Raw genomic sequence first — 27,006 nt, 5'->3', positions numbered from 1 at the left:
TGGAGGAGGCCACGGGGAAGTAGCCCAGGGAGTTGTAGCTGTCATGCAGCTGTTACAGGAGGTACTATAGACAGCTGTGATCCACAGGGCCCTGGGCTGGAACCCGGAGTAGAGGGTGGGCCTGGGTTCCCCCCAAACCTCCCAACCCCTGATCAGACATGGGGAGTTGATCCAGACTGTGGGGAAGATCACTGAGGTGAGCAAATCTGCCAAGAAGCGCAGGACCCACCAAGGTAGAGGAGGAACTTTGTCACAACACCCAAAGTGAGATGACCATATTTTCAAAATCCAAGAGCAGGACACTTTCCTGAGGTGTTTTAGGGTTGTGAAAACTCGTACAAAAGAGGCACTCGTTAGAACTGTGCACTAGTGGCACTACTCCCTGCTTGGGCTCTGCCGCACAGCGGGTGCATTCCTCCGGGTGCAGGCTGTACCCAGGGAACGCAGGACAGATCCACACAAAAACTGGCACCACTTTAACTGAGGGTATTTTTAAACTGATTTCATTACACCAGCCCTAGTTTGTGTGTAGACACACTTACTCCGGTTTAGCATAATCAGGTATGAACCTAAACTAGAATAAGCCACTCTGAGATGAAAATAAGAGAGTCCTCCTCCAGATGTGCAGCCCTCTTGCTGAGTGTTGAGTGTGTGGAGTTTCAGTAGAGGGTTTTTGTTTGATCTGTAAAATCACCCTCGTGGTATGTCCACTTGGATGTCCCACTGCCAAGCCACCCTGTGGTTCGCAAGGGGGTTCCTCCTCTGATCTCATGCCTGGCTTCAGCAGAACTGCTGTTCTTGTCGTTGGCTGTGTGGGCTCAGGACAGTGTGCGTGGTCTGGGTTAAAAGTTTATCTAGATGGAGTCACTAGGGTTGGCACATGCCAGGGGTGGCAGTAGACTGTCCCTGGGGGTTGGGCCTCTCCCTCGTGGGCTGGCCAAGCTCCCGTCACGCTTCTTCCCTACCCCTCTGTGTTACAGCTCTTGCCCTGGAATGCCCCAAAATCAAAGTGAGCACCTGTCAGGACTGCATCCGGTCTGGCCCCGGCTGCGCTTGGTGCAAGAAACTGGTAGGTCTGCATTTTTTTTCATTGCACTAGCTCTCAGCTTCTGTGCTGGCCTCCCAGCTTCCCCACACACACACCCCGCAACGGTGTTTGGCCACATTCACCCCTCCGCAGAAGTCGCCCTGCTCTTGGGAGGGGAAACTGGGCCAAGGGGTTCCAAGGAAGATCTCCCATTGTCCCAGACTGAGGCAGAGGGAGTCTCCATCAGCACTCCCTAAGCCCAGAGACGTTCCTGGGAGTGTCCGTCTCCCATTGCTGTTCCAGGGGGAAATGGACACTCCCAGAAATGTCTCCTGGGCTCTAGGAGCTCCGATGGACGCATCCCCCCAGCCCGCACAGACTCCCTGCAGCTGGTGATCTGGGCCTTTGCTGACCTCTCGCCATGGCGAGATTAAGGGTTAATGCAGAACGCAAGGAGGTTTATTTCCTGAGAGCAGGGATGGAGCCAGTTGAGTGCCGCACTCATGCCCATGGCTGAGCGAGAGCAGGAAGAGTGCAGGATGGGCAGGGATGGCAGGGAGCCGGAAGATGAGATGGGCACATTGTCTGAGAAAGGATGTTCCCTGTTTCCTTGATGAGTGAGTTCCTCCATCTTGATGGCCAGTAGTTAACTACCAAACCCTGCAGCTCCAATGCTGTGCTTGTGGCTGTGGGGGGAAGCTGGAGGTGTCTGGTGGCGGTAGCTCTGTAACCTTTTCTGTGCCCCCTGTTCCCAGCTGTCCGATTGACTCGCTTGGGCTCTGAACTAACATGGCTTGTGCTCAGCAGGATTTTTCTTTCTTCCCCCTTTGGTTTTGCAACGCACAGAATTTCACCAAAGCGGGCGAGCCAGACTCCATTCGTTGTGACACCAAAGAGCAGCTGCAGCAGAGGGGATGTGACGCAAACGACATCGTGTTCCCAGAAAGCAGCTTCATCCAATTGAAGAACGCCCTCCTAAACGACAAGACCCAGCTGGCTCCCCAGCAAGTGCGCTTGATGTTAAGACGAGGTACAGTTTGCTGGGAAGCCGGGTTGGCAGCCTAGTGGGAGCAATGCCATGTGGAGGAAAGCACAGGCACACAGCCACTGATCAGCATGGGGCCGGTTCAGGCCCAGAATGTGTCCGGGTCCCTCTTTTCCTGCAGTGTGTTTAAATCACAGGTGGGTGCTTCGTTTGAGTGTGGAAACAGGCGCATGAGAAAAATCCTTGTGTCAGCTGAGACAAGCACCTGTGGGCGGGGGTGGGGGTGGGGGTGTGTGATGGTCTGACAGCAGCAGGCCAGGCCAGGATTTCACCTCTCCAGGCACAGCAGGCTCACTGCAACCAGGCGTGCTTGCCGAAAACAAGTACAAATTCACAGGCAAGGTCAGTCAAGTGCAGAGTTGAGGCAGCTCCCCCACAACATGGATGCCTGCCCCCATGCCCTTGCCCAGTGAGGGGGACAGAAGGCAGACCCAAGGGTGGAGAAGCAGAAAGGCCATGACCCGGGAAGGAATGCCAGTGTCTCCAGAACAAGCAGACAGCCCATTGACAAGCACCAGGAATGCTCAGCAAAGGTGAAGCTCCTCGCCCTCCCTGGCACCACACAGCCAGCAGCCCCTTATCCTGGTTCATTGTGAGTGAGCAATATTTGCCCAAACATGCAGAACCGTAACTAGGAAGTGCCCTGATGCCTCATGAGCCTCATTAACTGTGATTGTGCTTCTGGAGAGGAGGCGAAAGAATAGTTCAGTATGCCCTGTGTGATCCCTGTCAGCCAGCAGCAAGGATCAGCTAACACGGAAATGCTATGGAGCTGTAGGAACACGAGTCCTGACTACAGCTGTGAGGGGTACCAAGAAAATGGCCTCTTTTGTTTGGCAGGAGTAAAATCCTGTGATAAGCCCAGTTCCTAGAGTGGTCCCAACGGGGCAGAGTTAAGGCCATGGCTGGTGGGATGTGGCAAGCAGCACCTTAACTCTGCATTCCCTGAGGTTCATAAGTTTGTGATGAGTTTTCTCTTGTCACAGTAACTTTCTTTACAGGGCTGTGTGGAGAGGAGTTTGAGGCTTTCAGTCTGAAAAGACACAGGGGACACAAGGCCCTGTTGTGCGACACTGACCTTATCTCCACCTTAACACAGTTATTTGTACATTAATTTCCTTTGTTTTCCAAATACGTGAAAGAACCCAGCTTGCAAGGGGCCCAGCCATTTCTCTAGCAACAGGGCAGATGTACTCTCTCCTGGGTGGGACAGAGAATCTTTACAGACAGTGTTAGCCATTGCTGTAGGTCTCAAAGAGTCAGACCGTGGGGCCACCCCAACCAACAGTGCTCCTGGAGAGCACCTGCAAGCACAACAGCCTTCAGAGCCACTGTCTCGTCCAAGGGTTGAGCCACATCACCATTGACAATTGCACTGTATACAGAGGTTTTTGGGGAGCTGATGAATAATGAATAGATGTTACAAGCATGCCTAGTATGTGTTACAGATGGTTATAAGCATATGAGTAGAACTGGGCAAAAAAAAAATTGGCTGAAACTTTTTTCTAGTGAAAAATGCAGATTCAGGTTAACTAAAACATTTAGCAGATTTGTGTCAATTTTTAAAAAATTGTTTCAGTCCAAAATAAACCTAAAAAAATATTCCAAAAAATGGATGTGCTTTGTTTTGAAAATGTTGAAATGAAACATTTAGATTGTTGGATTTGAAACAGCTTTTTATTTTGAAATTTCATTCAATTTTATAAAGGCAGGAACATGTTGCTTTTGAGGAAATTTCATTTCAGAAAAAATGGAAGTGTTTCAATAAGGTCAAATTGTTCCATTTCACAACAAAACGTTTCAATTTTTCATTTTAAAACGAGTTTCCATTCAGAAAGGTGTATTATACCAGCTATTGAACCATGACTCGTTAGTTTATTTGATAATTTAAAAATGATTTTTAAACCCTAATTTTAAAATATTATAAGAACAGAATAAAAATTAATGTAAAATACAAAGTCAAAATCAAAATGAAATGTTTTGTTTAACCCCTGCCCTTTTGTTTTATTTTGTTGGGCAGGACATTTTGAAATTTCAACTTTTCATTCCTATTTGGAATGAGCTTTTCCCCCTAAATGGTAGAATTTCCCCTGGAATGAATAATTCAAGTTTTGACCAGCTTTAGTTGCCTTTACCATAATAATAATTATTATCGTTGTGCCTAGAGCCCCCGCCATGGAGCGGGACTGCACTGTGCTAGCTGCAGGGATATACACACAATAAAAAGACAGTTACTGCTCTGAAGAGCTTACGCTATAAATATCAGAGAAGATCCAACAGATGGAGACAGATCTGGGAGTACAAGGAAACAATCAGATACATTGGTCAGCAGGACAGGTGCACCAGCAGCCTAACCAGGAGATGGTGGTGGCTGCCATCATGTTGAAGCTCATGCCTTTCTCTTCTCCTGTCCTTCAGTGATCCACTATTGTGGTCATGACAGCTCAATTCTCCCCTCCACCCCCCGAGTTTTGTCTTTCAGGGACCCCAAAGGAAGTGATGGGTGGAATAGCCCATCCTCTCATTATTTTTCTGACACCTTGATTTTGTGCGCTGATTTCAGGTCCCACACTGGCATGATCCTAACACAGTCCTTGAGTCAGACCAGGAGGCTTTTTGTTTGGATTAATTCAGTATGTCTGTCTCTCCTTTTTGCACCTTTTCTCATCAACATTTGTTGTTGTAGGTTATTGTGATGTTTTATGAACTTTCATTCACTTCTCATAGTTGAGCTCACAATTGGTAGGCCAAGTTATTACAACAGGGAAATGGCCAAAATGATGGGCTAGGAGAATTAGCTTTGCAGCTGCATTCTGAATGGCTGTGAGCAGGGCAAGATGGCATTTGTGAAGGCCAGAGAAAAGGATTTTGCAGTAATCAAGATGTGCGAGGCAGAGAACCTGCAGGAGAGCTTTAGCTGTGTGGATGGAGAGGACAGGCCAGATCTTACAGATGGGATTCAGAGATTCCAAACCAGAAGGGACCATTGGGATCATCTAGTCTGGCCTCCTGGATAGCACAGGCCAGAGACCTGCCCCACAATAACTCCAAGAGCAGATCTGTTAGACAAACACCCACTCTTGATTTAAGAATTGTCACTCTCGTGCAGTGGAACAGGCAATAACCCACTAGGATCCTTGGTAAATCTTTCCAACAGGTTCATTACTTTCTCTGTTTAAAATTTACACCTTATTTCCAGCCTGAATTTGTCTAGCTTCAGCTTCCAGCCATAGGATCGTGTTACAGCTTTCTCTGCCGTCAGAAGCTCATTAGTAAATATTCATTCCCCATGCAGATGCATATAGACTGTGATTAAGTCACTCCTAATCTTCATTTTTTTTACACTGAATAGATTGAGTCTATCGCTATAAGGCAGATTTTCTAATCCTTTAATGGTTCTCATGGCTCTTCTCTGAACTTTTCAATTCTACAACACCCTTCCTGAATTGTGGGCACCAGAGCTGGACAGTGTTCCACAGCAGTCACGTGATTCCACTGGGCCGTTTCCATGCTCTGCCTCTCTCCTGGCAGGTCAGCCGGCTGTGTTCAATGTGACTTTCCGCCGTGCCGAGGGCTACCCTATCGACCTCTACTATCTGATGGATCTCTCCTATTCCATGCATGATGACCTGGAGAAAGTGAAGAAGCTGGGAGGAGACCTGCTCGCAGCTCTAAACTCCATCACCAGCTCCGGCCAGATCGGTGAGTGGTTCTCTGGGCACTCGCGCACTCTTGGCAGCATTGAAGAGCCACAGCTAAATCAGTTCTAGCAAGAATATAGGAAGATGCACCGCACTGCAGCAGCCAGGCCAGGAGAGACATCAAGGCTGGGGGAGGAGGTGTCCAGTAAGTGCACAGGGGTAACGCATACTGAGATCACCCCCTTGCTTTGCCCAGCCCCTCTACGGAGAGCACTGCACTCTACTCAGTCACACGTCCACGGAGGGGAAGGGGGCCCATAGCTGTAGCCAAGAGAAGTATTGGCTCCATATGTGCTTGGTTCAGCTGCTACCGCTGCATTTGGGTTTGCTTCTGCTCACTCATATCACTGGCAAAACTCTCCCTGGCTGCCAGAGGCACAAGAAAGGAGCCTATGGACTGCAGGCTCTCAGACCCCATAGGTCTCACTTAAAACCAGCCTGAAATGTCTGACCCATTTGGGTCACTGGCAGCAAAGAAAACAGGCTGAATGGGGAAGGAACTGGGGGGGCCAGCCAGAGACAGCAGCCCTGGGGGAAATGTGGGCCACCCAGGCATCTCAGTGCGCATCTCAGGGCACGGTCCGTCAGAGAGGGAGAGGGAGCCAGGACAGAGTGGCCAGTGGAGAATGGGGGTCAGGAACCACAGCGGGAGGGGAGAGGCAGCAGCCACCAGTGGGCCATGAGGAGATTCCCACTCCACTGCTTGACTGCATCCCCAGAAGTGGATTAAGCTTTTGTGGGGCCCTGGGCCAGACCAAGTGAGGGCCTCTCCCCACCCCTTCTGCCTGAAGTCCCCTCGCCCCTTTCTGTGCTCCTGCTGGGGAAATGGGGTTGGAGCGCAGGGGCTTCTCCCGCCTGCCTATTGCACCTGCCCAGCGCTCCTGCTGGGGAGCAGGATCTGGGGGGCAGGGGCTTCTCCTGGTCCCCAGCAGGAGGGCCAGGCAGGCGGAGCGGGTTGCAGGGGTGCCCCTTTTTCTGGGCCCCCCCTCCACTTGGCCAGTGCCCCTGGGCACAGGCCCTGTTGGCTTTTTGGCTAATCCACGACTGTGTGTCCCTGCCTGGCTGGGTTGCTCTACAGCTGGGACAGGATGCTAGTCTAGATCCCTTCTTCATGGATGGGGCTGCGTAGCTGATCTGACCTCTGCACTTTGGCTTGGCTCCGGCTTTCCCCAGAGTACTCTAACTCCAAGTGACCCTCGGGCTCCTCCCTGGACAAGCAACTGCCTCCCACCAGCACCTCTTGTTTGCCCTGTGCTGGTTACTTGCACCTTCCACCCACGCCCCGTGGCATAGTGACCCCCGGGGTTTATGACATCCCCACAAGTGCACTCGCCAAGCCTCTGGCCGTGGTTGTTTGAGGGGTGTAGTACTGGGCACTGCTCCCTAAAGCTGCGTCCCCCTGTGCACCCCAGGCTTTGGCTCCTTTGTGGACAAGACGGTGCTGCCTTTCGTGAACACACACCCTGAGAAGCTGAAGAACCCCTGCACAAATAAGGAGACCACCTGCCAGCCGCCATTCGCTTTCAGGCATGTCCTCTCCCTCACTGAAAATGCCAAAAAGTTTGAGAAGGAGGTCCAGAAGCAGTCCATCTCGGGGAACCTCGATGCCCCCGAGGGCGGGCTGGATGCCATGATGCAGGTGGCGGTCTGCGGGGTAAGTCCAGTCGCCATCACCTGGCTTAAGCTGGCTGACGGGTGGGGATAACTCAGAGCCAGAGCCTGTGTGGCCAGATGGTGAGGGGCATCAGGCCAGGCCAGGCCAAAAGGACCATGCGAATGACTGAAGGGTTAGACACCAGGCCTCTTGGGGAGAGACTCAAGGAGCTCAAGCTCGTTATCTCAACCCAGAGAGGCTGGGGGGTGACTTGACCCCAGTCTGTAAGGAGCAGATATTTGATAACTGGCTCTTCAGTCGAGCAAAGAGCGGTCTAACACGGCCCCATGGCTGGAAGCTGAAGCTAGCCACGTTCAGACTGGAAATAAGGTTGTACATTGTTAATAATGAGCAAGCGTCAGGTTGGATTCTCCTTGTGGGGAGGGATAGCTCAGTGGTTTGAGCACTAGCCTGCTAATCCCTCAGTTGTGAGCTCAAACGTTGAGGGGGCCATTTAGGGATCTGGAGCAAAAAGTCTGGCGATTGGTCTCCCTTTGAGCAGGGGGTTGGACTAGAATTCAGGCCTGCACAACATGCGGTCTGTAGGGGGCGAGTAGCCAAGTGGCAGGTGGATGAGGAGGCAGATGGGGGGGGGGGGGGGGGGGGGGGGGGGGGGGGGGGGGGGGGGGGGGGGGGGGGGGGGGGGGGGGGGGGGGGGGGGGGGGGGGGGGGGGGGGGGGGGGGGTGTTGTGCTTCGGGGGGGCTTGGCAGCGCTGGGGGGGTCGGCGGAGCCAGGGGGGGTTGGTCCTCAGCAGTTTTCTTTGGAGTAATATGGCCCTCGCCGCTTTACGAGTTGTGCAGGTCTGGACTAGATGACCTCCTGAGGTCCCTCCCAACCCTGATATTCTCTGACAATCCTCCATGGCTGACTCCAGACCAGCTGTTTGTCTAAAGGAACTGCTCTTGGGATTATTGTGGGACAGGTCTCTGGCCTGGGCTACAGAGGGGGTCAGCCTGGTGATCCCCATTGTCCTGCTGGCCTTGGCATCTGTGGAAAGGGAAGGGAACCTCCTCACATGGTGGGAGCTTCTACCATAAACTCTGCTAAGCTTTTAGTAACATTTTATAAGGGCTGCCCCAGAGCCTTCCCAATGCACCAGGCTGCAGCAACAGCTGATCGCAATGCAGGAAAGCACCTGAGGAACCCCCAGGCAGTGTGAAGTCCTGTGCTGCGCCCGGGCTCTCATTCTCTTCCCCAAGCTCCTCCATGTACATACCCCCTGGTCTCTGTCAGATGGGTGCCTCCATGTCTCTGTAAACTCCTCTCCTGGGATGTGCATGTTCCTGCCCATACTCCCTGGCTGCCTGGCCATATGTCCTGTCCTCACTGTCACTCGTGGGGGAGTCGGCATAGGCCTGCCTGTCTAGGCGCAGAGGCTGCCCTCACTACTAGGGATGTAGGTCCAGGAGCAAAAATGGGGTCTGGGCCTGGCCTGGTGTGGGTTTATCTCTGTTTCCCCTTTGGGAGGGGCCACCTCCCTTGTTTCCATTAGGGAGGCATGAGTCTCCATTTGCCTGCATTGGTCTCGGTGTGCTGGGAAGTGCAGGCCCATGTCTGTCTATAGCAGTGTCATGCACCTCCACACACCTTGCTTCGTTGAGTGACTTTTATGTCTGTATATTTCCTTGCCTTGCTCTTATTCCCCAGCTATTTCCAGGGAACTTGCATGCCAATGTCTTGTCTCCTTGTGGTATGAACACGGAGTCTCTCTTTCGTTAGGACATGATACTCCATATTCCTGAGGTGGCCTGGGCTCTCCCCTTCTTGGGCTTTCTCTGAGCCTGTTGATTCCGCGTTCAGGTAGTTCAGGCCTTACCAATCCACTGCAGTAAAGTCCCATCCTTTCTGTTCTCAGGAGACGATTGGCTGGCGAAACGTAACTCGTCTGCTGGTGTACGCCACGGATGACGGCTTTCATTTTGCTGGGGATGGTAAACTCGGAGCCATTCTAACCCCTAATGATGGTCGATGCCACCTGGAAGATAATATATACAAAAAGAGCAATGAGTTTGTAAGTGTGCTCTAGGGGGGTGGGCTCCGGGGCAGAGGAACCCCTGTTTTACTCCCAGAGCATGGAGGAGTGAATTGGTTGTTGGGGGTTTGTGTCCTGGACACTCTGGCAGGCCGCCCAGAAAAATGCTTTTCCCCATTCACACAGCAAGGAAAGCAAACTGGAGAACTTGGAATCCCTAATTCTGGGGACTGCTCCTATTTCTCTCATTTACGTCTGGGTAAGTCAGACAGATGGTGGTTAAAAGTCTGTTGCTAGGCCCACAAGTCTGCTGCTGGAGAAAGGAAAAGCCAGTCAGCTACTGGCTCAAGAGAGGAGATCCAGGGTATCTCACTCCATCACAACCCGTGACCATGCTGGTGCTGGGAGTGGGTCTGGAAACCAAGCACATTATCGTCCCGATAGCAAAGAAGGGTCTAAAATTTAAACTCACTGCTGCTGTTCCCTTTTCCCCCAGGACTACCCGTCCGTTGGCCAGCTGGTACAAAAACTTGCTGAAAATAACATTCAGCCCATTTTTGCTGTCACTAGCAGAATGGTTGGAATATACCAAGTAAGTAGAACTTGAACAGTCCCAGCAACGTGGTGGCTCAATGCTTCTGAGAGACAAGGAAGCCCAAGTCTCTCCTTCCACTCTCAGTGACATTAGCGCTGGTCTGCTCCTGCACAGGTGGGGCGTACGAACCCCACAGGAATCGGGAACAGGTCAATGGGCTGGTTGGGGCCAGTCATCCCTGCCCTGCGACTCCTGAAGCAGGGGCCTGGCTGGGAGGGAGGAGCTCAAATGGGGGCCCAGCTCAGCTGGTGCCTGCTGTGGAGAGAGAGCAGTGGGAGAGCCAGCTGGCTGCGGGGCAAGGACTGAAGAAGATGCTGCCTGTCCAAGCTTGTCTGAGGGCTGGTGAGCTGACATGAGACAGTGACTGACACAGGCTGGGGTGGAAGCCAGCGCTACACTGGTACTCTGCAGAGGCTGGGCCGGAGGAGGAATCAGAGGAGCAGGAAGTCCAGGTGGGAAGGCAGAGTCTGGACTCTGGGTACCCTGGACAGGACGAAATGTCTGTGTGACTTGGTCGCAGAGCTAAGCCAGCTTAGCCTAGAAAGTATTCCAGGTGGGGTGGGTTAACAGAAGACCAGGAAGGAAACTGAGGCAGAATGATCATCACGCTGCACAACACCTTTGGCAGTGTAGGGACAGTACGTGCTCATGCGCACATGATTAAATTAGGGGCTGCTTTTCATGTGTGTGTTCTCAACTGGCAGAAGCTCAGAGATATGATCCCCAAATCAGCAGTGGGGGTGCTGCATGACGATTCCAGCAACGTCATCCAACTCATCAAGGAAGCCTACAACGTAAGTTTCACATCACGCGCTCGACGAATCTGTCTGGACTTTGCCAGGCAGCCTGCACCAAGAGCTCCGTGTGCCTTATACCGTCTGGGGGAGGGGGGATGGAACGGGAAGGGTAGTTTGCTCAGCCAGTTATACAGAGTATAAACAGACATGCTGCACCCCTTTCCCCCATGTCTCTGATTCTATGCCTGTAGCCTGTGACTGCTCAGGCAGGCCTTCTTCATCCCTCTGGCAAGGACCTACTGCACTGAGCACGTGGCAGCACTGGGACATGCCCCAGGCTGCAACCTGAGCAGCAGTGTCCCCAGAGCGCTCCAGCCCAGAGTGCCTTGCAAGTGACTAGCAGACCTCTCCAGGCTTTGCTCGCTTACAGCCATCAGCTGAGTATGTGAATGCTAACCCAGCCAGCCAGGAACAGATGACACCCTCATAACCCACAGTCCCAGCATTGCCCCCAAGAAATGTGCCTCTTGTATACCATTCAGTAGCCCACTGGACTTACAAGCTCATAAATTAGTTCATCATTTCAACAAAGAGTAATGAATATGCACCAGCCCCACTGACCTGAGTAGAGATTTTCCCAAACACTTCAGTCAAACACATTGGTTTAGATAAAACAATGAAACAAGTTTATTAACTAGAAAAAGATAGCGGGAACACTGCTTTCAGTCTAATTTTTACCACCTATGTGCGGAATGAATTTTGTTATGTGCACCAATATGGAGGTGATTTGTGACCCGACCCTGTGTGACACATCACCTCCATAGTGGTGCACATAACTAAATTCATGTGGCGGGGGTGGGGCCAAGGGGTTCGGAGTGTGGGAGGGGGCTCAGGGCTGGGCCAGAGGGATGGGGTACAGAGGGGTGAGGGCTCAGGCTGGGGTTGTGGGTGTGGGGTGTGGCCAGAGATGTCCAGTGTAAGTCCAGTCGGCGAACAGGGGAGAGGCTAACTGAGGGAGTTTGCCAGGGATCTGTCCGAGAGAAGCTATGCTAAGTACTGTATTAGGGGGGCTGTGTTGGGAGCTGGGAGGGGAGTGAGTATCTGAGTGTCTGTTGCGGGGAAAGTTTGTCAGTTTGTAGTGCCCATCTTTAAAAAAGTGAAAAAGGAGGATCCGGGGAACTACAGGCCAGTCAGCCTCACTTCAGTCCCTGGAAAAATCATGGAGCAGGTCATCAAGAAATCAATTCCAAAGCACTTAAAGGAGAGGAAAGTGATCAGGAACAGTCAGCATGGATTCACCAAGGGCAAGTCATGCCTGACTAACCTAATTGCCTCTCGGCAAGTTTGCAGATGACACCAAACTGGGAGGAGTGGTAGACACGCTGGAGGGTAGGGGTGGGATACAGAGGTACCTAGACAAATTAGAGGATTGGACCAAAAGAAACCTGATGAGGTTCAACAAAGACAAGTGCAGCGTCCTGCACTTAGGACAGAAGAATCCCATGCACTGCTACAGACTAGGGACAGAGTGGCTAAGCGGCAGTTCTGCAGAAAAGGACGAGAAGTTGGATATGAGTCAACAGTGTGCCCTTGTTGCCAAGAAGGCTAATGGCATTTTGGGCTGTATAAGTAGGGGCTTTGCCAGCAGATCGTGGGACATGATCGTTCCCCTGTATTAGGCATTGGTGAGGCCTTGCAGAAGGGTTCTGCCGGAGCTCGTCCCTCTCCGGCGCAGTGGGGAACCACACCGCCTCGCTACATCCGTCTGGTTACGTCGGGGAACTAGTCTGGCCGCGGGGTCTCCCGCCGCAGCAGAGGCAAAACAACAGTTACTCAGGCCTGGTTGGTGGGCAGTAGCAAGTCCTACACTCTGGTCCTTGGACAGGGACAGAGCAAACCGTTAAGCAATAAGCCCAGGCTCTGGGTTCGGGCAGGCAGCAAACAGTCCCTGGCCCAGGCCCTCAGGCAGGGGCTGAGCAAACAAATAAGTTCAGGAGGCCCAAGCCCTGGCTCCAAAGGGCCTGGGAGAGGGGGAGGCTGCCATCCACACATTGGGTGGCAGGGGGGCTGAAGGCCCACGCACTCCACTGCGTCCCAGCCCAGTAGCAGCGATAGCGTCAGTGGGGATCCGGGCTGACATGGGCTCTGGGTGTGCTGCTGCCAGACTGGGGTCAGCTGCCCCAGGGCTACTTCCGACCCCCCCCTCGTAGGGTTCCTGCATCTGGACGGTGTCCTCCACAGGGATCTGGTACCCGGTGAGCGGCAGGCTTGGCAGCTCCTCCGGGGGCTGGTCGGAATCTGGCCTCGGCTGGTCTGGCCAGTCCTTGGGTCGATCGCAGGCTGCAGGAGTCTCCCCACCAGGAGCTAGGCCACAGGTGTCTGGCTTCTCCGGTGGCCAAGGCTCTAGTGAGCTCTGGGGTTGGGCTTTTGTACTTCCTGTCCTGAACCTTGACCTCTGGGGGGCGGGCGCAGGCTCCCCTGGCTCCACCCCCTTTGGTGTCCGGGGGGGCTCGTCTCTCTCTGGGGCAGCTGGGAACCACACCACCTTGCTACAGGCCTCATCTGGAGTACTGTGTCCAGTTTTGGGGCCCCACACTACAAGAAGGATGTGGAAAAATTGGAAAGAGTCCAGCGGGGGGCAACAAAAATGATTAGTGGGCTGGAGCACATGACTTATAAGGAAAGGCTCAGGGAACTGGGATTGTTTAATCTGCAGAATAGAAGGATGAGGTGAGATTTGATAGCTGCTTTCAACTACCTGAAAGGGGGTTCCAAAGAGGATGGAGCTCGGCTGTTCTCAGTGGTAGCAGATGACAGAAGAAGGAGTGATGGTCTCAAGTTGCAGTGGGGAAGGTTTAGGCTGGATATTAGGAAACACTATTTCACTAAGAGAGTGGTGAAGCACTGGAATAGGTTACCTAGGGAGGTGGTGGAATCTCCTTCCTTGGAGGTTTTTAAGGCCCAGCTTGACAAAGCCCTGGCTGGGATGATTTAGTTGGGGATTGATCCTGCTTTGAGCAGGGGGCTGGACTAGATGACCTGCTAAGGTCCCTTCCAACCCTGATATTCTATGATTCTATGAGGGCTTTGGGGTACAGGAGGGGGCTCCAGCAGGGAGAGAGAACTCTCACCAGCTCTCTCTGCCCACAGCAACACGTGGACTGGGGGAGAGAGGCACATCTTCCCGCCGGGGCAGCTCCAGGGCTGGGGCTGCAGGATAGGCTGGATTCAGGCCGGGGTAGGGGTGCCATGGCAGGTCCAGGCCCGGGCTGAGTCCAGGCTGGGCCACACCAGCTGCAGCTGGGTTCGAGCCAGGCCAGGCCACCCCAGCTGGATTCAGGCCGGGGTAGGGGTGCCCTGGCCGGTCCAAGCACCCCAGCCGCAGCAGAGTTGGGGCCGGGGAAAGAGTGCCCCGGACATTGCAAGTCCGGGCTGCCCCGGCTGCAGCAGGTTGGGGGCCGGGCTAGGTTGGGGGTGGGAGTGGATCACCCCTCCCCTGGCCCCCGGGTGAGTTCCCCAAGTGCCTGCATGGTGATAAGAAGGCTGCTACGCAGCCACATAGCTTACGGGGAACTAGACTGTAAGTGATTATAAGTGTTAGGGCATAAAAGTCAGAACTGGTTATATTGAAATCAGAAGATAACACTGCCGTCTAATTCCTCAGCTTTACCAAGCTAAATGAGGTTTGAAGCAAACATCATTTTCACCACACCAGATACTGCAGCCAGTTCTTAGTTCACAGGCTGGATTTCCTTTCAGCCTGGGACCACTCCCCTTAGTTCAGTGTTCTTCACGTATTGCTTGATGTTATGAGCAGAGCAACATATGGTGGAGAGGTGAGGTGGCCTGAGGCATTCCCTGCCCCTTCTTATAATCTAACCCTTTGTACTGGAAAAGTCTTTGCTGGGTCATGGGGTCAGGCAGTTCCATGGCATACTTGAGCTTCCAGGTGTCCTTCAAGTGAATTGTAAATTTCTTGTTTACAGCTGGTGAATTTCCAATTAACTCTTTAGCACCCTGCTGGTGTGAAGTCTCTGAAAAACTAGTTTGAGCCAGCTTTTCTAACTTTATAACACGTTAAAGTAAAATCATTGTTATCGATTAGAGTCTCATCACTTTGCAAACAAAAAAGTTGCCACACATATTTTACCAGGCTAATAATGTCCAGCAGATTATGAGTTTTCAAATGATACTGCACAAGGCATGTTTTGTACAAAATATATCACAACCATATAAAAGTGGTGAACATAGGGTACAGTGTGTCACAACCACTACTAAGTATGGTCTTCCTAGGGGTTTCGCCTCCTTAATCAAATCATTTCCGGGACCATCACATCCAACTGAGTTTTATCAGTTTTAGGACTTGCAGTCTTTCAGTCTCCTGGCTATTTTCTTCAAGGCAACATGGTGTGGGATTGTCACCCCTTTGCTACCGCAGGCCTTTCCACCTCCCTTTCCTCCTCTGTGCTGTGTTCTTTATAGCAGGTCTTGTTTTCTCTGCTGATTGCAGCTGTGGGTGCCTGCCTCCATGATTGGCTGTGCTGGGAGCTGCTTGAGAGTGTGATCAAGCTGCTTGCTTGTAAACAGGGGAGACTTTCCTTCCCACCGCCCCATGTTCAGCAGGGGGTTTGTAAACCCCATTACTGAGCACCAGTAATGATACTAATACCTTATACAGGAGTATAAAATAAACTCCGTACTGGCTCAGGATAAATAAGAAGCAAAATACAACATTTCAAAACCAGTACTGAGAGGCTGGAAGGGACAATGGAAATTAACATGGGTTTCACCTGCAAATTTTTTCGTGCAATCTTTGTTTTTGCAGCAAACAATTAATTACTCACAGATCGTTAATTTTGTACATGAGAATTCTAACACGCCAAGTATCTGACTTATATTATACATGAGGTGCTGTGCACAAACATTACACTACATATGAGGCATTGCCAGAGCATGAACCAAAATGTTCCTTCTTGTCCTTCCACTGTGTGCTTTCATAGCGAATAATGGACATGTTTTTCCTGTCTGCAAAGACGTGGAGCAGTGCAGAGTCCAAGCTGACGTTCCCAGTTATGTTGCCTCATTATCACAGAGCAGGGGTGATGGATCTGCGGTGGAAAAGACTGACCCACTCTTCTCCAAAACAAAGCATAGATTGCACATTCCAAATCCCGACTCATACCCTAGCAATCCCATTTCCACCACATTTATCAGAGCTAAGATCTCACTTCCTAGTCCTCCCTCTCAGTCATACCTTGTATTGAACTGATTATAATTACACCCAAAGGAAAAGCAATAGCACCCGACAAGAGGTGTAACACACTGTGTCACAGGCAAGCCATCCTCAAGGAAGTTCTCAGATTTGATCCCCTCTTTGTGATGCTGACCTATTTCTGTGTCATTTTCTTTCTTATTTTCCTCACAGAACTTGTCCTCCAGAGTCATCCTGGACCATGGTACCTTGCCGGACTTCTTGAAAATCACATACGATTCTTTCTGCCACGGCAAAAAAGCCACCATGGATGGCGTGAGAGGGGAATGCGGTGATGTCAAGATCCATGACAAGGTAGGAGAGCCCTGGCTCAGTCCTCTCTGTAACCTTAGTTTCTCGCAGAAAGATCAGGAGCAGTACTAACGTTCTAGAGCTCAAAGTGAACATAGGATCCTGCGTGCTGAGTTCCTGTATGTTCTTTTCATAGCAGAACCCAATTTGCTGTCCCCATCTCCATGTTCAGGTGAAGTTAAGGTTGAGGTTACCTGTCACAGCACGAGGGAGAATCAGAAAATGGGGATTTCTTTTCTTTTCTGCAAATTTTTTTGGCAAAACAGAAACATCTCCTGCAAATCCTGAAACCCTCCCAGGCTTGGGCACTGAATGGCAGTTGAGGAAGGACTGTCTTCACAGTGCGATCTGTCAGAGCTGGCTGGGAGTTCTCCAGCCAAATGTTCATTTGATGGAAAATGTCATTTCTGCAAAATCAACATGTTTCCATTCGAAAACATTGATTTTTTACAGATTTGTTTGTTTCCAGCTGGGAAAAACTGAAACTAAATACTTTGTTTTGGGTTGGATTGACCTGAACCAAAAATTTCAGTTTGTTGAATCAAACCAAAATGTTTCATTTTGGGTCAGTTAGACACTAATCTGTGTCTCCATGAGCTGTTTCATGGAGTGCATCATGGAGTTGTAATTTGGGTGCCTCATGCCTCCATTGTCCCCTATGAACAGGATTCTCTGGCTAGACTTTATCTCCTACCATGTACCGTGGCCTTGCCACTTAATATTGTGCATCATGAGAATCCCATGACAGCAGTGTATCATGGGAAAGGTAGTCCAAACCAGGAGCCTGGCCCATAGAGGAGAACGGGGGCATGAGACACCTGCAATACAACATGGCAGCTTAGTGGACACAATTTAATGTCAAACTGATCTGACACAGAGTGTTTCAGCCCTTCTGGACCTAATAAATTTTTCTTTGAACTTCTAATTTTTGTGTGTGTGTGTGTATATGTGTAGAGTGGGGGGTTGATATTTTGACTTTTTTCCTGATTCAGGACAAAAACAAATGTTGAAATAGAAGCATTTCTCGTAGGACGGACATTCCAATGTTTGACCATCTCTGCTGTGTCCTAGTGAGAGATTTGAGAAGGGACCCCGCAGACCCAGTTCCAGAAATTACCTGTCTCCTGGAGGGGACATTTCAGGACAGAGGCAAATTTAGGCTAGGGCTGATAGCCTAAGCACCTTACCATGATGCTTTCCTAGCAAACAGTCCCATAACCTGGCTCCTTCATCTCCTTCCAGATTACTTTCCAGGTGAAAGTTACAGCGAAGGAGTGCATCCCAAACCAGTCCTTCACCATCCGGCCCCTGGGCTTCACAGACACGCTCACTGTGGAACTGGTCAGCCGCTGCAACTGTGACTGTGATGAGCGACAGAGCCCCACTGCCTGCAACGGGAACGGCAAAATCGTGTGTGGCACGTGCAGGTAAATGATCCCAGTAACACCATGCACAGAACCGGGGGTCCGAGGGCTCATCAGGAGCTTTGGAATCATTGGGAATGGGCGGCTTTCTAAGAACCAGGCCAGCGGATGGCTGTACTGGCATTCGTGGTGATGCTGGGACAGTCTTTGTGCACAGGGACCATGAAATCCACAAAATGTGAGGCACAGACACTTACTTCTGTCAACCTAATGTGCCCATTCTTTTCTTCCCAGGAGAACTTTCAGCAGGTTAGTTTTATTTTCAATGACTGGTGAATGTCACAGTGACAGGGCACAGTTAATGGGCCAAGTTCCGCCTGTCAGGATGTCCTGCAGTGGACAAGGGATAGCAAACAGATCAAAGCCGATTACCTAGCAAATAAACAAAAACACAAACTAAGCCTAAACTACTAGAGAGATTGGATATGAATGAGCAAATTCTCACCCTAGCTGATGATACAAGTAGGTTGCCAGACTCTTAAGGCACAAGTTGCGTTTGCTTTGCAGCTTGGAATCCCCAGGTGTTTCATACACAGGCTAGAAGTTCCTTTAGCCTGGATCCAGCACTTCCCCCAGTTCAGTCTTTGTTCCTCAGATGTTTTCAGGAATCTTCTTGTGTGAGGAGTGAAGAACAACTGAGGATGTCACTCCCTGCCTATAGAGCTTTAGCATATGGTGGGAACCCTTTGTCTTACATTCAGTTTATGGAGAAACACTGACATCCCAAGATGGAGTTCAGAGTCATGTGGCCTGGTTACAGGCCCTTGCATACCTTGCTGAGTCATAGCAGCCATTACTTACAGGCTGTCTGGAATGTTCAAATAAGAGGGTTAAGTTCTTCCAGGGTCCATTGTCTTTGCTGATGGGCCGTCAGCACTGTCTGGCTTCTTCACTGTTGTACCAGAAAGGCTAGTTGTGGATGTCACCCAGAGTAAGTATGATTGAAATATAGATCCATAGTCAATATTCCTAACTTTAGATACAAACATGATACATCCATAGAAACAGGATAATCATATTCAGCAAATCATAACTTTTCCAATGACACCTCACGTGACCCGTTTTGCACAAAATGTATCATAATTATGCAATAATCATATCATAATTATATCACTGTGAAGGATATGGGGTGCCGTGGTTACAGGGATGGACAATGGAAAACCAAGGGGGTTTCAGCTGCTCAGCATCTCTGAGGCACAAGCTGTTTGTGTTGCTATGGCAGGTCTGAGGATGGTCTGACCAATGTAATGGTTTCTATCCCATACTGCCTGCCACTGACCCTGATTTCTGGGTTCCTCTCCTCTCACACCAGCTGCAATCCAGGCCACACTGGGAAGAACTGCGAGTGCGAAACAAAAGGCAAAACCAGCAAGGAGCTGGAAGGGAGCTGTCGGAAGGACAATGCCTCGGTCATCTGCTCGGGCCTGGGGGACTGCGTGTGTGGGCAGTGCACCTGCCACACCAGCGACGTGCCCAACAAGCAGATCTACGGGACCTTCTGCGAGTGCGACAACATGAATTGTGAGGTCCATAACGGACAGTTGTGTGGCGGTGAAGGTAAGTGACGGCTCCGTGGTCTGACTTGGCCCCTTCCCTTCCTGTCCTATGGCCATTGTTCCAGTGGCTACCTGCTGCAGGCCCCCGCTGTGTCCTCACACGTCAGTGCATTATTCTTAGCAGACAAACTCGTGAGTTAGACCCGGGCCTTATCTCAGAGAAACAGCCGGGTGAGTCAGTCAGAGTCTCCGTACTAGCCTGCCATGTGCCCTAGATTGCCATCCAGTGGAGCTGTATAGGCGAGACAGCCCATTTCCCAGTGCTTTGCAAACACAATAGCCAGATGGGAGTGCAGCAACGGCTGTGCAGGCGGCAAGCTCTGGGCCCTGGGGCAGGCTAATATTTGCAACGGGAACATCATCCAAACGCTTCTTTCCACTGTTCCTTCACTGTCCTCGCAGGACACACAAGTTCCCCACTAGGCCCTTCCTTAAACACCCAGAGCTTGATGTGCTCGAACAAGGGATGTGCTGTGAGAAGCTAGCGAGAGAGCCTTAATGTCTGGTCTCTTTCTCCTCCCTCTGACTTCCCACCCTCCCTTGTGGCCCTGCGGGGACTAGCTGGGTCAGAGTGCTCCACTGGAGAAGGAAGCCGCACGCTTTCAATGTGTCCAGTAGTTATGCTGATCCAACCCAAGCTACCCAGTTCACTAAGTGAGATGCAGTAGAAAGGCCACTTGTGCAGGACTTAAATTCAGCCTGAGCTTCCTGGAGCAGAGCTCCAATAAATATTTTCAAGCCCACAGGGCTGAAGCCCCAAGCACTGGTGCCTGCCACAGGCCAGAAGCCCCAAACCCCAGTGCACCCACAGAGCTAAAGCTTCAGGTGCCGGTGCACCCCTCCAAGGTGAAGTCCCAAGCCCTGGTGCCTCCCACGGGGCAAAAGCCCCAATCCCTGGCACCTCCTGCGGGGCTGAAACCCCAAGCTCTGGGACTCTAGGAAATACTCTGGAAATTTAAGCCCTGCCCATCTGAAAGAAGGGACGTGTTCTGAGCCTGTCAGGTGAGGATGAAAATCCAGGCAGGCAAAGGCCAGGCTGGTGAAGGAATCCATAACTCTCACATGATTAGCCCTTAGATCCTTCTCTTACTATAGAGGTTCATAGCTCCCGGTGGCCCCACGCAGGTACCTCCCTACAGGATTTGTCCCAGAGCAGCTGTATTGGCTCTAAAATCTCTGTTTGCCCCCCAGAGAGAGGGCGTTGTGACTGTGGGGAGTGCAAATGCTCTGATAACTTCGAAGGCAGCGCTTGCCAGTGCAAGAAGTCTACAGACGGCTGTGTGAACCCACGGGGAAGAGTGTGCAGCGACCGTGGGCACTGCCGGTGCAATATGTGCCAGTGTAAGGCAGGCTACCAACCCCCATTCTGTGAGGAATGCCCTGGCTGTCCTTCGCCCTGCGCCCGATACATGTAAGTGAGCTGCAGAAGCACCCAAGCCTGGCTGCTCCCCATGCTTTCGTCTCCCCTGGCCAGAGCAGGTGCTGGGAGCTCAGGGGCACAGCGCGGATGTGGTTCCCTCTCTTGTCAAAGGTGGCTGGTTCTGTGCTAACCTGGAAAGCTCCTGCTAATGGCCACTTCGACCCCACAGTTGTGGAGTGGAGGCAAAAGAACCTGGTTCTACAGCTGCCCTTGGCCTGCGAGTGTCCCCAGAAGCTCTGCCCCCCATGAGGCTTCTGAGGTCTGTGGAACCCCAGTCACAGACAGCCCCCTCCTCTTCCCAGCCATCAGTCTGCCTCCTCCTGCCCCCGTGTGCCTGATTCACTAGCTAACCAGCCCCAAGCCTCAGGCCAGAAGGGAGCAGCAGGTTGTCCAGTCTGACCTCCCGCATGGCACGGGCCCGCAGCACCACCGGCTGCCCACACACTGCACCCAGCAGCTCACAGAAGACCCCAGTGTGACAGCCCACAAGAGATTAGTCTCTAACGCGCCCCAGGCAGAGAATGGGGGGCGAGGCGCACCAGGTTCACACTGCTCTCTTAGGCTGTGCTGGTTCGTGAAGCAGCTGCTGGATAACTGCGTTACACCCGGATAATCCTGGCAAGTGACGCACACGCCATGCTGCAGAGGAAGGCAAAGCCCCCAAGGCCACTGCCAGTCAGAGCTGGGGAATATTCCTTCCCACCCCACACACGGTCCCCCTATCCCTGAGCTGCCAGCCAGCCTATTGTCCGAGCCATGCGCCGCCTGTGTCTGTCTTCTAGCTCCTGTGTGGAGTGCCAGGCGTTTAAGAGTGGCCCGTTTCAGAAGAACTGCACAAATGCGTGTTTGAACATCCTCAAACTCGATTCGTTGGCAAATGGCCGGCAGTGCCGGGAGAAGGACTCGGAGAATTGCTGGATTTCCTACCTCATGAAACAGGAGGATGGGGAGGACAAGTACTCCTTTCAAGTCTTGGGCCAGAAAGGTACTGGAGTCTCGTCCCACAGCCCTCTCTGTACTCCGTAAGGCGGGGCGGGTTTTGCACCAGAGCCAGCCTGCCAAACCCAGAAGAGGCGCAGCAGGCGCAGCAGGATGGGAATTTTCAAACAGAAAGAAAGTATTGGGGATTTTGCTTCATTGAAAATAAGTACAGACGCCACGAGAAACAGGCCCCGCCCTTGCCAGTGGGGAGTCCTCTGCCCCCGCCCCAGAGCAGCGTCCCCCATGGGGAGAGGGGAAGAATGCTGTCACCCTGAGAGAACGTTCTGGAGACGAGCATGGCTAGTCAGTCACAGCCAGCACTGAGTCCCTCGGTGAGCGCGGACAGGCCTTTATGGCCCCTTCCCTTCCCTCCTGCCAGGTTCTGAAACCTCCTCCCTTCCTCCCTGTTCTGTCTTTCCGGCTGAGTCCTGCTCCTTGCTGGATTCAAGCCGCAGTGCCCTCCCCCTAAACCCCCAGAAAGCTGCTCAGGCGCTGCCGGCTGGGTGCGGCAGACAGGTCCCCAGAGGGGTAACTGCAATCAGCCTGCAGATCTAGCAGCTACTGGCTGCACTCAGCTGCCAGTGCCAGGTGCTGTGGCTGCTGCCACGTTTTGGTGGCGCACAGCCTTCGCTAGCTGCAATAGAACAGGCCCCATCAGGCTCGGTGTGTGGCCAGCTCTCATCACACCCTGCTGGATGTGGCACATGCCGTTCAATGTCACCAGCCTGGCTGCTGGCAGCAGGGCTGAACACTGTCTGTCCTGTGTGCTCTCTGATCCCCAGAGTGTCCGCAGCCCCCGAACATCGCTGCAATTGTGGGCGGCACCATTGCGGGCGTGGCCCTGATTGGGCTGCTGCTTCTGGTGATGTGGCGGCTGGTGATGGAGGTGTTCGACCGCAGGGAGTACAGCAGGTTCGAGAAGGAGAAGTTGAAGGCCAAGTGGAATGAGGTGAGCTGGCACTGCCTTTCCCATAGTACCCCACAAACAGCCGCCCTGCTCCGCCTGTCCTGCCTTTTCCCTAGAGCTGGTTGGAGCCCTGCCAGCCTGACGGGTGTCTGTTCTTAGTTGTGGGGTGGGTGGGCTCTGGGGAGGAGGCCTCAGGCCCTCTTGCAATTGTGCAGGTGTGGGAAATGACTGGGCACAAGCCACTCCCAGGCTTTAATTCCCGATGGGGCTCACATGTCCTATATCCTCCCCAAACCCAGCACCAGGACCAGCGGCTCCTTTACAGCCACAGGCTGGAGGTGTTGAGAGAATGGATACAGATGCTGAGGGCCACTCATGGTTTGGGTGCAAGATGGGGTGGACTTTCCCTTCTCCAGTGTGGGAGACACAGGGGGCCCAGAGACTTACCCAAAGCATGTTTATCTGGAGACCTTGGCTAGCTGAGATGTCTCCCACTGCACATCGCTGCTGCCACTCATGCCCAGGGTTGGTCTCATGGCAGGAAGGAGGAAATGCCCATGCAGCCCTAACCAGAAATCGTCGTCACATGGCTGGTGTGGGGACCTGAAAAGTTAAAAGTTGCAGAACTGAATTTTATAGCCTCTTCACTGGCTGCCCACTCCCTCTGAGAGAGACAGCCGCCTGGCCATACCAGGTTCTTTACAGTCCAGAAGCTCTCACCTAGGCAAATGCTCCTGCACCGGAGGATGAATACTGGAGGGTTGGAGCAGTGTGGCCACATCATAGCACAGGAGTGATGGCTCACCTGTCACCAAAGTGGGGGGGAAAGCTCCCCGTGACTAGGGGAGGAGCACACGTGAGCAGCCCCTGTCTCTGTCTCTCCGTCAGTTTGTAATGTTCGCTCTAGCCGATCCTTAGCCAGCTGGGTGAACTGAGGCTCTGTTTCTGGAAAATCCAGGCAGCACTAACAATGTACCTGTCTGGTATTTCTTCCCAGGGTGATAATCCCCTTTTCCAGAGTGCTACCACCACTGTCATGAACCCCAGATTCAACGGAGAATGATGTGGCACTATCCTGCACAGCCTGTGAAGGCTCGACTGTTAAACCAGGAAATACCAACCTAAGGGCACCAGCATTTTACTCTCCAAGCAAAGTCTGCTGTACGCTGTTCCCTTCTTCCATGACGCTGCCAGTGAAGGGCAGGCTTCGTCCAGCAGGCTCTGTTGTGCACCTCCAGCAAGCTCCTCCCTCTGCGTGGCTCCTGCAAGCTGTGTTGATAGGGCTGTGAGAAGGCAGCAGCATAAGCTTTGATGAGTGGGATTATTTTCAGTTTGCATTAGCGTGGGCTCCTGGATAACGATCCCACCATCTCTCAACTCATGCTGCAAATACCTGCAAGCACTGGCTGCTGCTAGAGCTTGAATCAAGCCTGCATTGTTACTAGTTTTCAACCTGCAACCAATATTGATCTTTGCTTGGCATTTTACCAGATGCCCCCTTCTTTCTGGTCTAAAGTGCTCCGCTCAAAGGCTGCGGTCACTCCAACCCCTGTCCCGCTGTGCTGCACTCTGTTACGGGAACTCGTGCAGGTCTTGTAGAAAAGACAGTGCTAAAATCGTTCTGGGGTCAGGCCATGAGCCGGTCCCCAGAGCTGTAAACCCGCTGTGAGGAGGGTGGTGGCCATAGGGGTGGGTGGATGCTGGTGGCTGGAAAGAGGGGGCAGTCGGCAATGTGCCCCGCATCTTCCTAAATCATTGCCCTCTTGCCAGTGACTGACCCCTCAGAGCTTTCTGCTGCATTCATCAGTGGGCCTGCAGCCCTAGCTGCACCCGTAACCCTTGGGGTCTCAGCCTTCTCAATGATGGGTTAGTGGCAAGGAAACAATGGTTCCAAATGTGAAAGATGTCAGGTGCAGCAGTCAGATTTCTACGCTAACTTCATCCCATCTCACAAGGATCCTCCTCCCCTTCGCAGTGAGTCAGTTGGACACACACGCCCCAGGAGAAAGTGACAGGCACATCCCGGGGGTTTCTCTGTGCTCGGTGCTAGCTGGAAGTGCGGCACTGAATGACTAATTCTTATTTCAGAGGGTCATGCCTGTAAAAGTCTGTATGAATCTAGAACAGGGGGTGGGGGCAAACTTTTTGGCCGGAGGGCCGCATCAGGGTATGGACATTTTATGGCGGGCCATGAATACTTATGAAATTGGGAGTAAGGTTGCAGGAGGGGGTGAGGGCTCCAGCTGGGGATGCAGGCTCTGGGGTGGACCCAGAAATGAGGAGTTCAGGGTGTGGGAGGGGGCTCTGGGGTGGGGTGTTGGGGGTGCAGGCTCTGGGGTAGGGCTGGGGATGAGGGGTTTGGGGTGCAGGAAGGGACTCTGGGCTGGGGACCAATGGGTTCAGAGGGCAGGACAGGGAGCAGGAATGGGGCAGGTTGTTGGAGCATGGGGGGTGAGGGCTCTGGCTGAGGTTGCAGGACTTGGGGTACAAGAGGGGGCTCTAGGGTGGGACTGAGAGGGCTGAGGTGCAGAAGGGGGCTTTGGGCTGGGATTGAGGGGTTCGGAGGGGGAGGGGGATCAGGGCTGGGGAAGGGAGTTGCGGTATGGGGGAGGGGTGTGAGGGCTCTGGCTGGGGATGCGGGCTCTGGGATGGGGCTGGGGATGAGGGACTTGGGGTACAAGAGGGGGCTCTGGGCTGGGATCGAGGGGTTTGGAGGGCAGGAGAGGGATCAGGGCTGTGGCATGGGGGGATCAGGATTGGAGCATGGGGGGGCTGAAGGGTGCAGGCTCTGGGAGGTGCTTACCACAAGCAGCTCTTGGAAGCATGTCCCCCCTTTGGCCCCGAGGCATAGACAGGTGGCTCTGCTCCCCGCCCCATCCACAGGCGCCACCCCTGAAGCTCCCATTGGCCAGGAACCACATACTATGTAGGAGCCAGAGGGGCAGGAGTGAAAGTAACTTACAGGACTTACTGGTACTGCTGGAGTCCTAAGAGGGCGTGGCCTCATCCAGAAGAGGCGTGGCCTCTCAAGATTTAAAGGCCCTGGGGCACCAGCTGTGGCTGGGGGACCCAGAGCCTTTAAATCAACCAGGGGCTCCCAGCTGCAGAGGTGGCTGGGAGCCCCCCAGGGCTCAGGGGCAAATTAAAGGGCCCGGGGCTTTGGCCGCCAGAGTGAACCCCGAGCTTTGCGGGGCTGGGGCAGGGATTTAAAGGGCCGAGAGCTCCTGCCACTGAGAGAAGCCCGGAGCCTTTTAAATCCTGGCCCCAGCCACAGGCAGCCCAAAGCCTTTTCAATCCTCGCCTTGGAAGTTGATGCGGTCCAGACCGCGCTGGTTTACTTTCACCTCTGCGGAGGTGGGTCATGCCGGCTGCTTCCTGGGAGCCGCACGGAGCAGTGCAAACCCCCAACCCTGCTCCCTGGCAGGACCTGAGGGCCAAATTAAATAGTCTGACAGATGTGGCCCACGGGCCATAGTTTACCCACCCCTGATCTAGAACTTGCTTTATGTGTGAGAACAATTCGTCTGTAGCATCATGTCACATCCCCACTCTGGTCTATTAATAAAAATACATCAAACCCGGCAGCTGGCCTGTAGTGTGTGTCCCCAGCCTGTGTGATGCCTTCTGTTGGCTGCCTCTCGAGGTAGCAGACAGGTTCAATCAGCCAGCTGAGCCCAACCCAGGTCACCTCACACAGCTCTTCTGGATACGAGGACAAGACCTGGTCAGAGGTGACTTGGGCTTCCCCTGTCCCTCCCCTTACTGAGCTAGACCCTCTCTTGGCTGCCCATGCGCTGGAGCGGCTTGTAGAGGCAGGAGAAGGTGCCAGTGAAAGCACTGTGGGGGTTCCTGTTCCTTCCTCCTCCTCCTCCTCTCCAGCCTGTGCTGACTCCAGTCAGCTCCTGCACACAGCGGTGGAGCAGGCATAGCCAGGTCCAAGGGACTCTGCCTAATACCTCCCCGCTGAATGTGGCTCTAGAGCTGTGATACTCACAATACCCCCATCAACACATTGCACCCTGGACATTCAAGTGATCTGGGCCCGCACTGCCAGTGAGGCTGTGTCGTCCCTCTCACCCCCGCAGACGGCAGCAGGATTGAGGACCATGGGACTGACTGCTGGCAATGGGTGCTTGTGGCAAAGCCTGGCTGCCCACACAAGGTGCTTTGAGCCAGGTGCTGGGTGTGGGGCCGCCCTCGTTTGAAGGTTGATGGATGGTATGCACAGTGCAGCGGAGGTGGAGGAGCTTCAGGTATTACCTCTTCACGGCACTGCAGGACACATGAATCTTTGGGTCTCTTACAGAACCCCTCCCGGAGGGGGAACTGGTCGCATGCACAATGCTGCAGTTACAAGCAGAGCTCAGGAGTAAATGTGGCCTCAGGGATGGGAGCCTGCCCCCTGCGCTGGGATGTCAGACTC

At 52.9% G+C, this 27,006-nt stretch overlaps 1 protein-coding gene across 6 annotated transcripts in view; it reads left to right on the top strand.

The window, feature by feature from the left end:
- Nucleotides 1-26,165, top strand: part of ITGB2 (integrin subunit beta 2) — a 52,865-nt gene extending 26,700 nt beyond the window's left edge. For 4 of the 6 annotated variants that reach the window (XM_032787702.2, XM_032787698.2, XM_032787699.2 and 1 more), the window contains exons 3-16: nt 981-1,069; nt 1,874-2,057; nt 5,604-5,774; nt 7,186-7,427; nt 9,284-9,439; nt 9,897-9,992; nt 10,700-10,789; nt 16,158-16,298; nt 17,538-17,722; nt 19,032-19,276; nt 20,467-20,686; nt 21,478-21,680; nt 22,459-22,625; nt 23,581-26,165. In XM_032787702.2, coding sequence (XP_032643593.1) covers nt 981-1,069; nt 1,874-2,057; nt 5,604-5,774; nt 7,186-7,427; nt 9,284-9,439; nt 9,897-9,992; nt 10,700-10,789; nt 16,158-16,298; nt 17,538-17,722; nt 19,032-19,276; nt 20,467-20,686; nt 21,478-21,680; nt 22,459-22,625; nt 23,581-23,646 — 2,255 coding nt within the window. In that variant the 3' untranslated portion in view covers nt 23,647-26,165. The remainder of the gene's footprint in view (nt 1-980; nt 1,070-1,873; nt 2,058-5,603; nt 5,775-7,185; nt 7,428-9,283; nt 9,440-9,896; nt 9,993-10,699; nt 10,790-16,157; nt 16,299-17,537; nt 17,723-19,031; nt 19,277-20,466; nt 20,687-21,477; nt 21,681-22,458; nt 22,626-23,580) is intronic. The other 2 variants (XR_012656615.1, XR_012656614.1) reach the window with 1 other exon arrangement.
- Nucleotides 26,166-27,006: the final 841 nt, after the last annotated feature.

Source organism: Chelonoidis abingdonii, chromosome 10 (assembly GCF_003597395.2).
Source record: "Chelonoidis abingdonii isolate Lonesome George chromosome 10, CheloAbing_2.0, whole genome shotgun sequence".
NCBI lineage: Eukaryota > Metazoa > Chordata > Testudines > Testudinidae > Chelonoidis > Chelonoidis abingdonii.
This window is presented reverse-complemented; position numbering and strand designations above follow the sequence as displayed.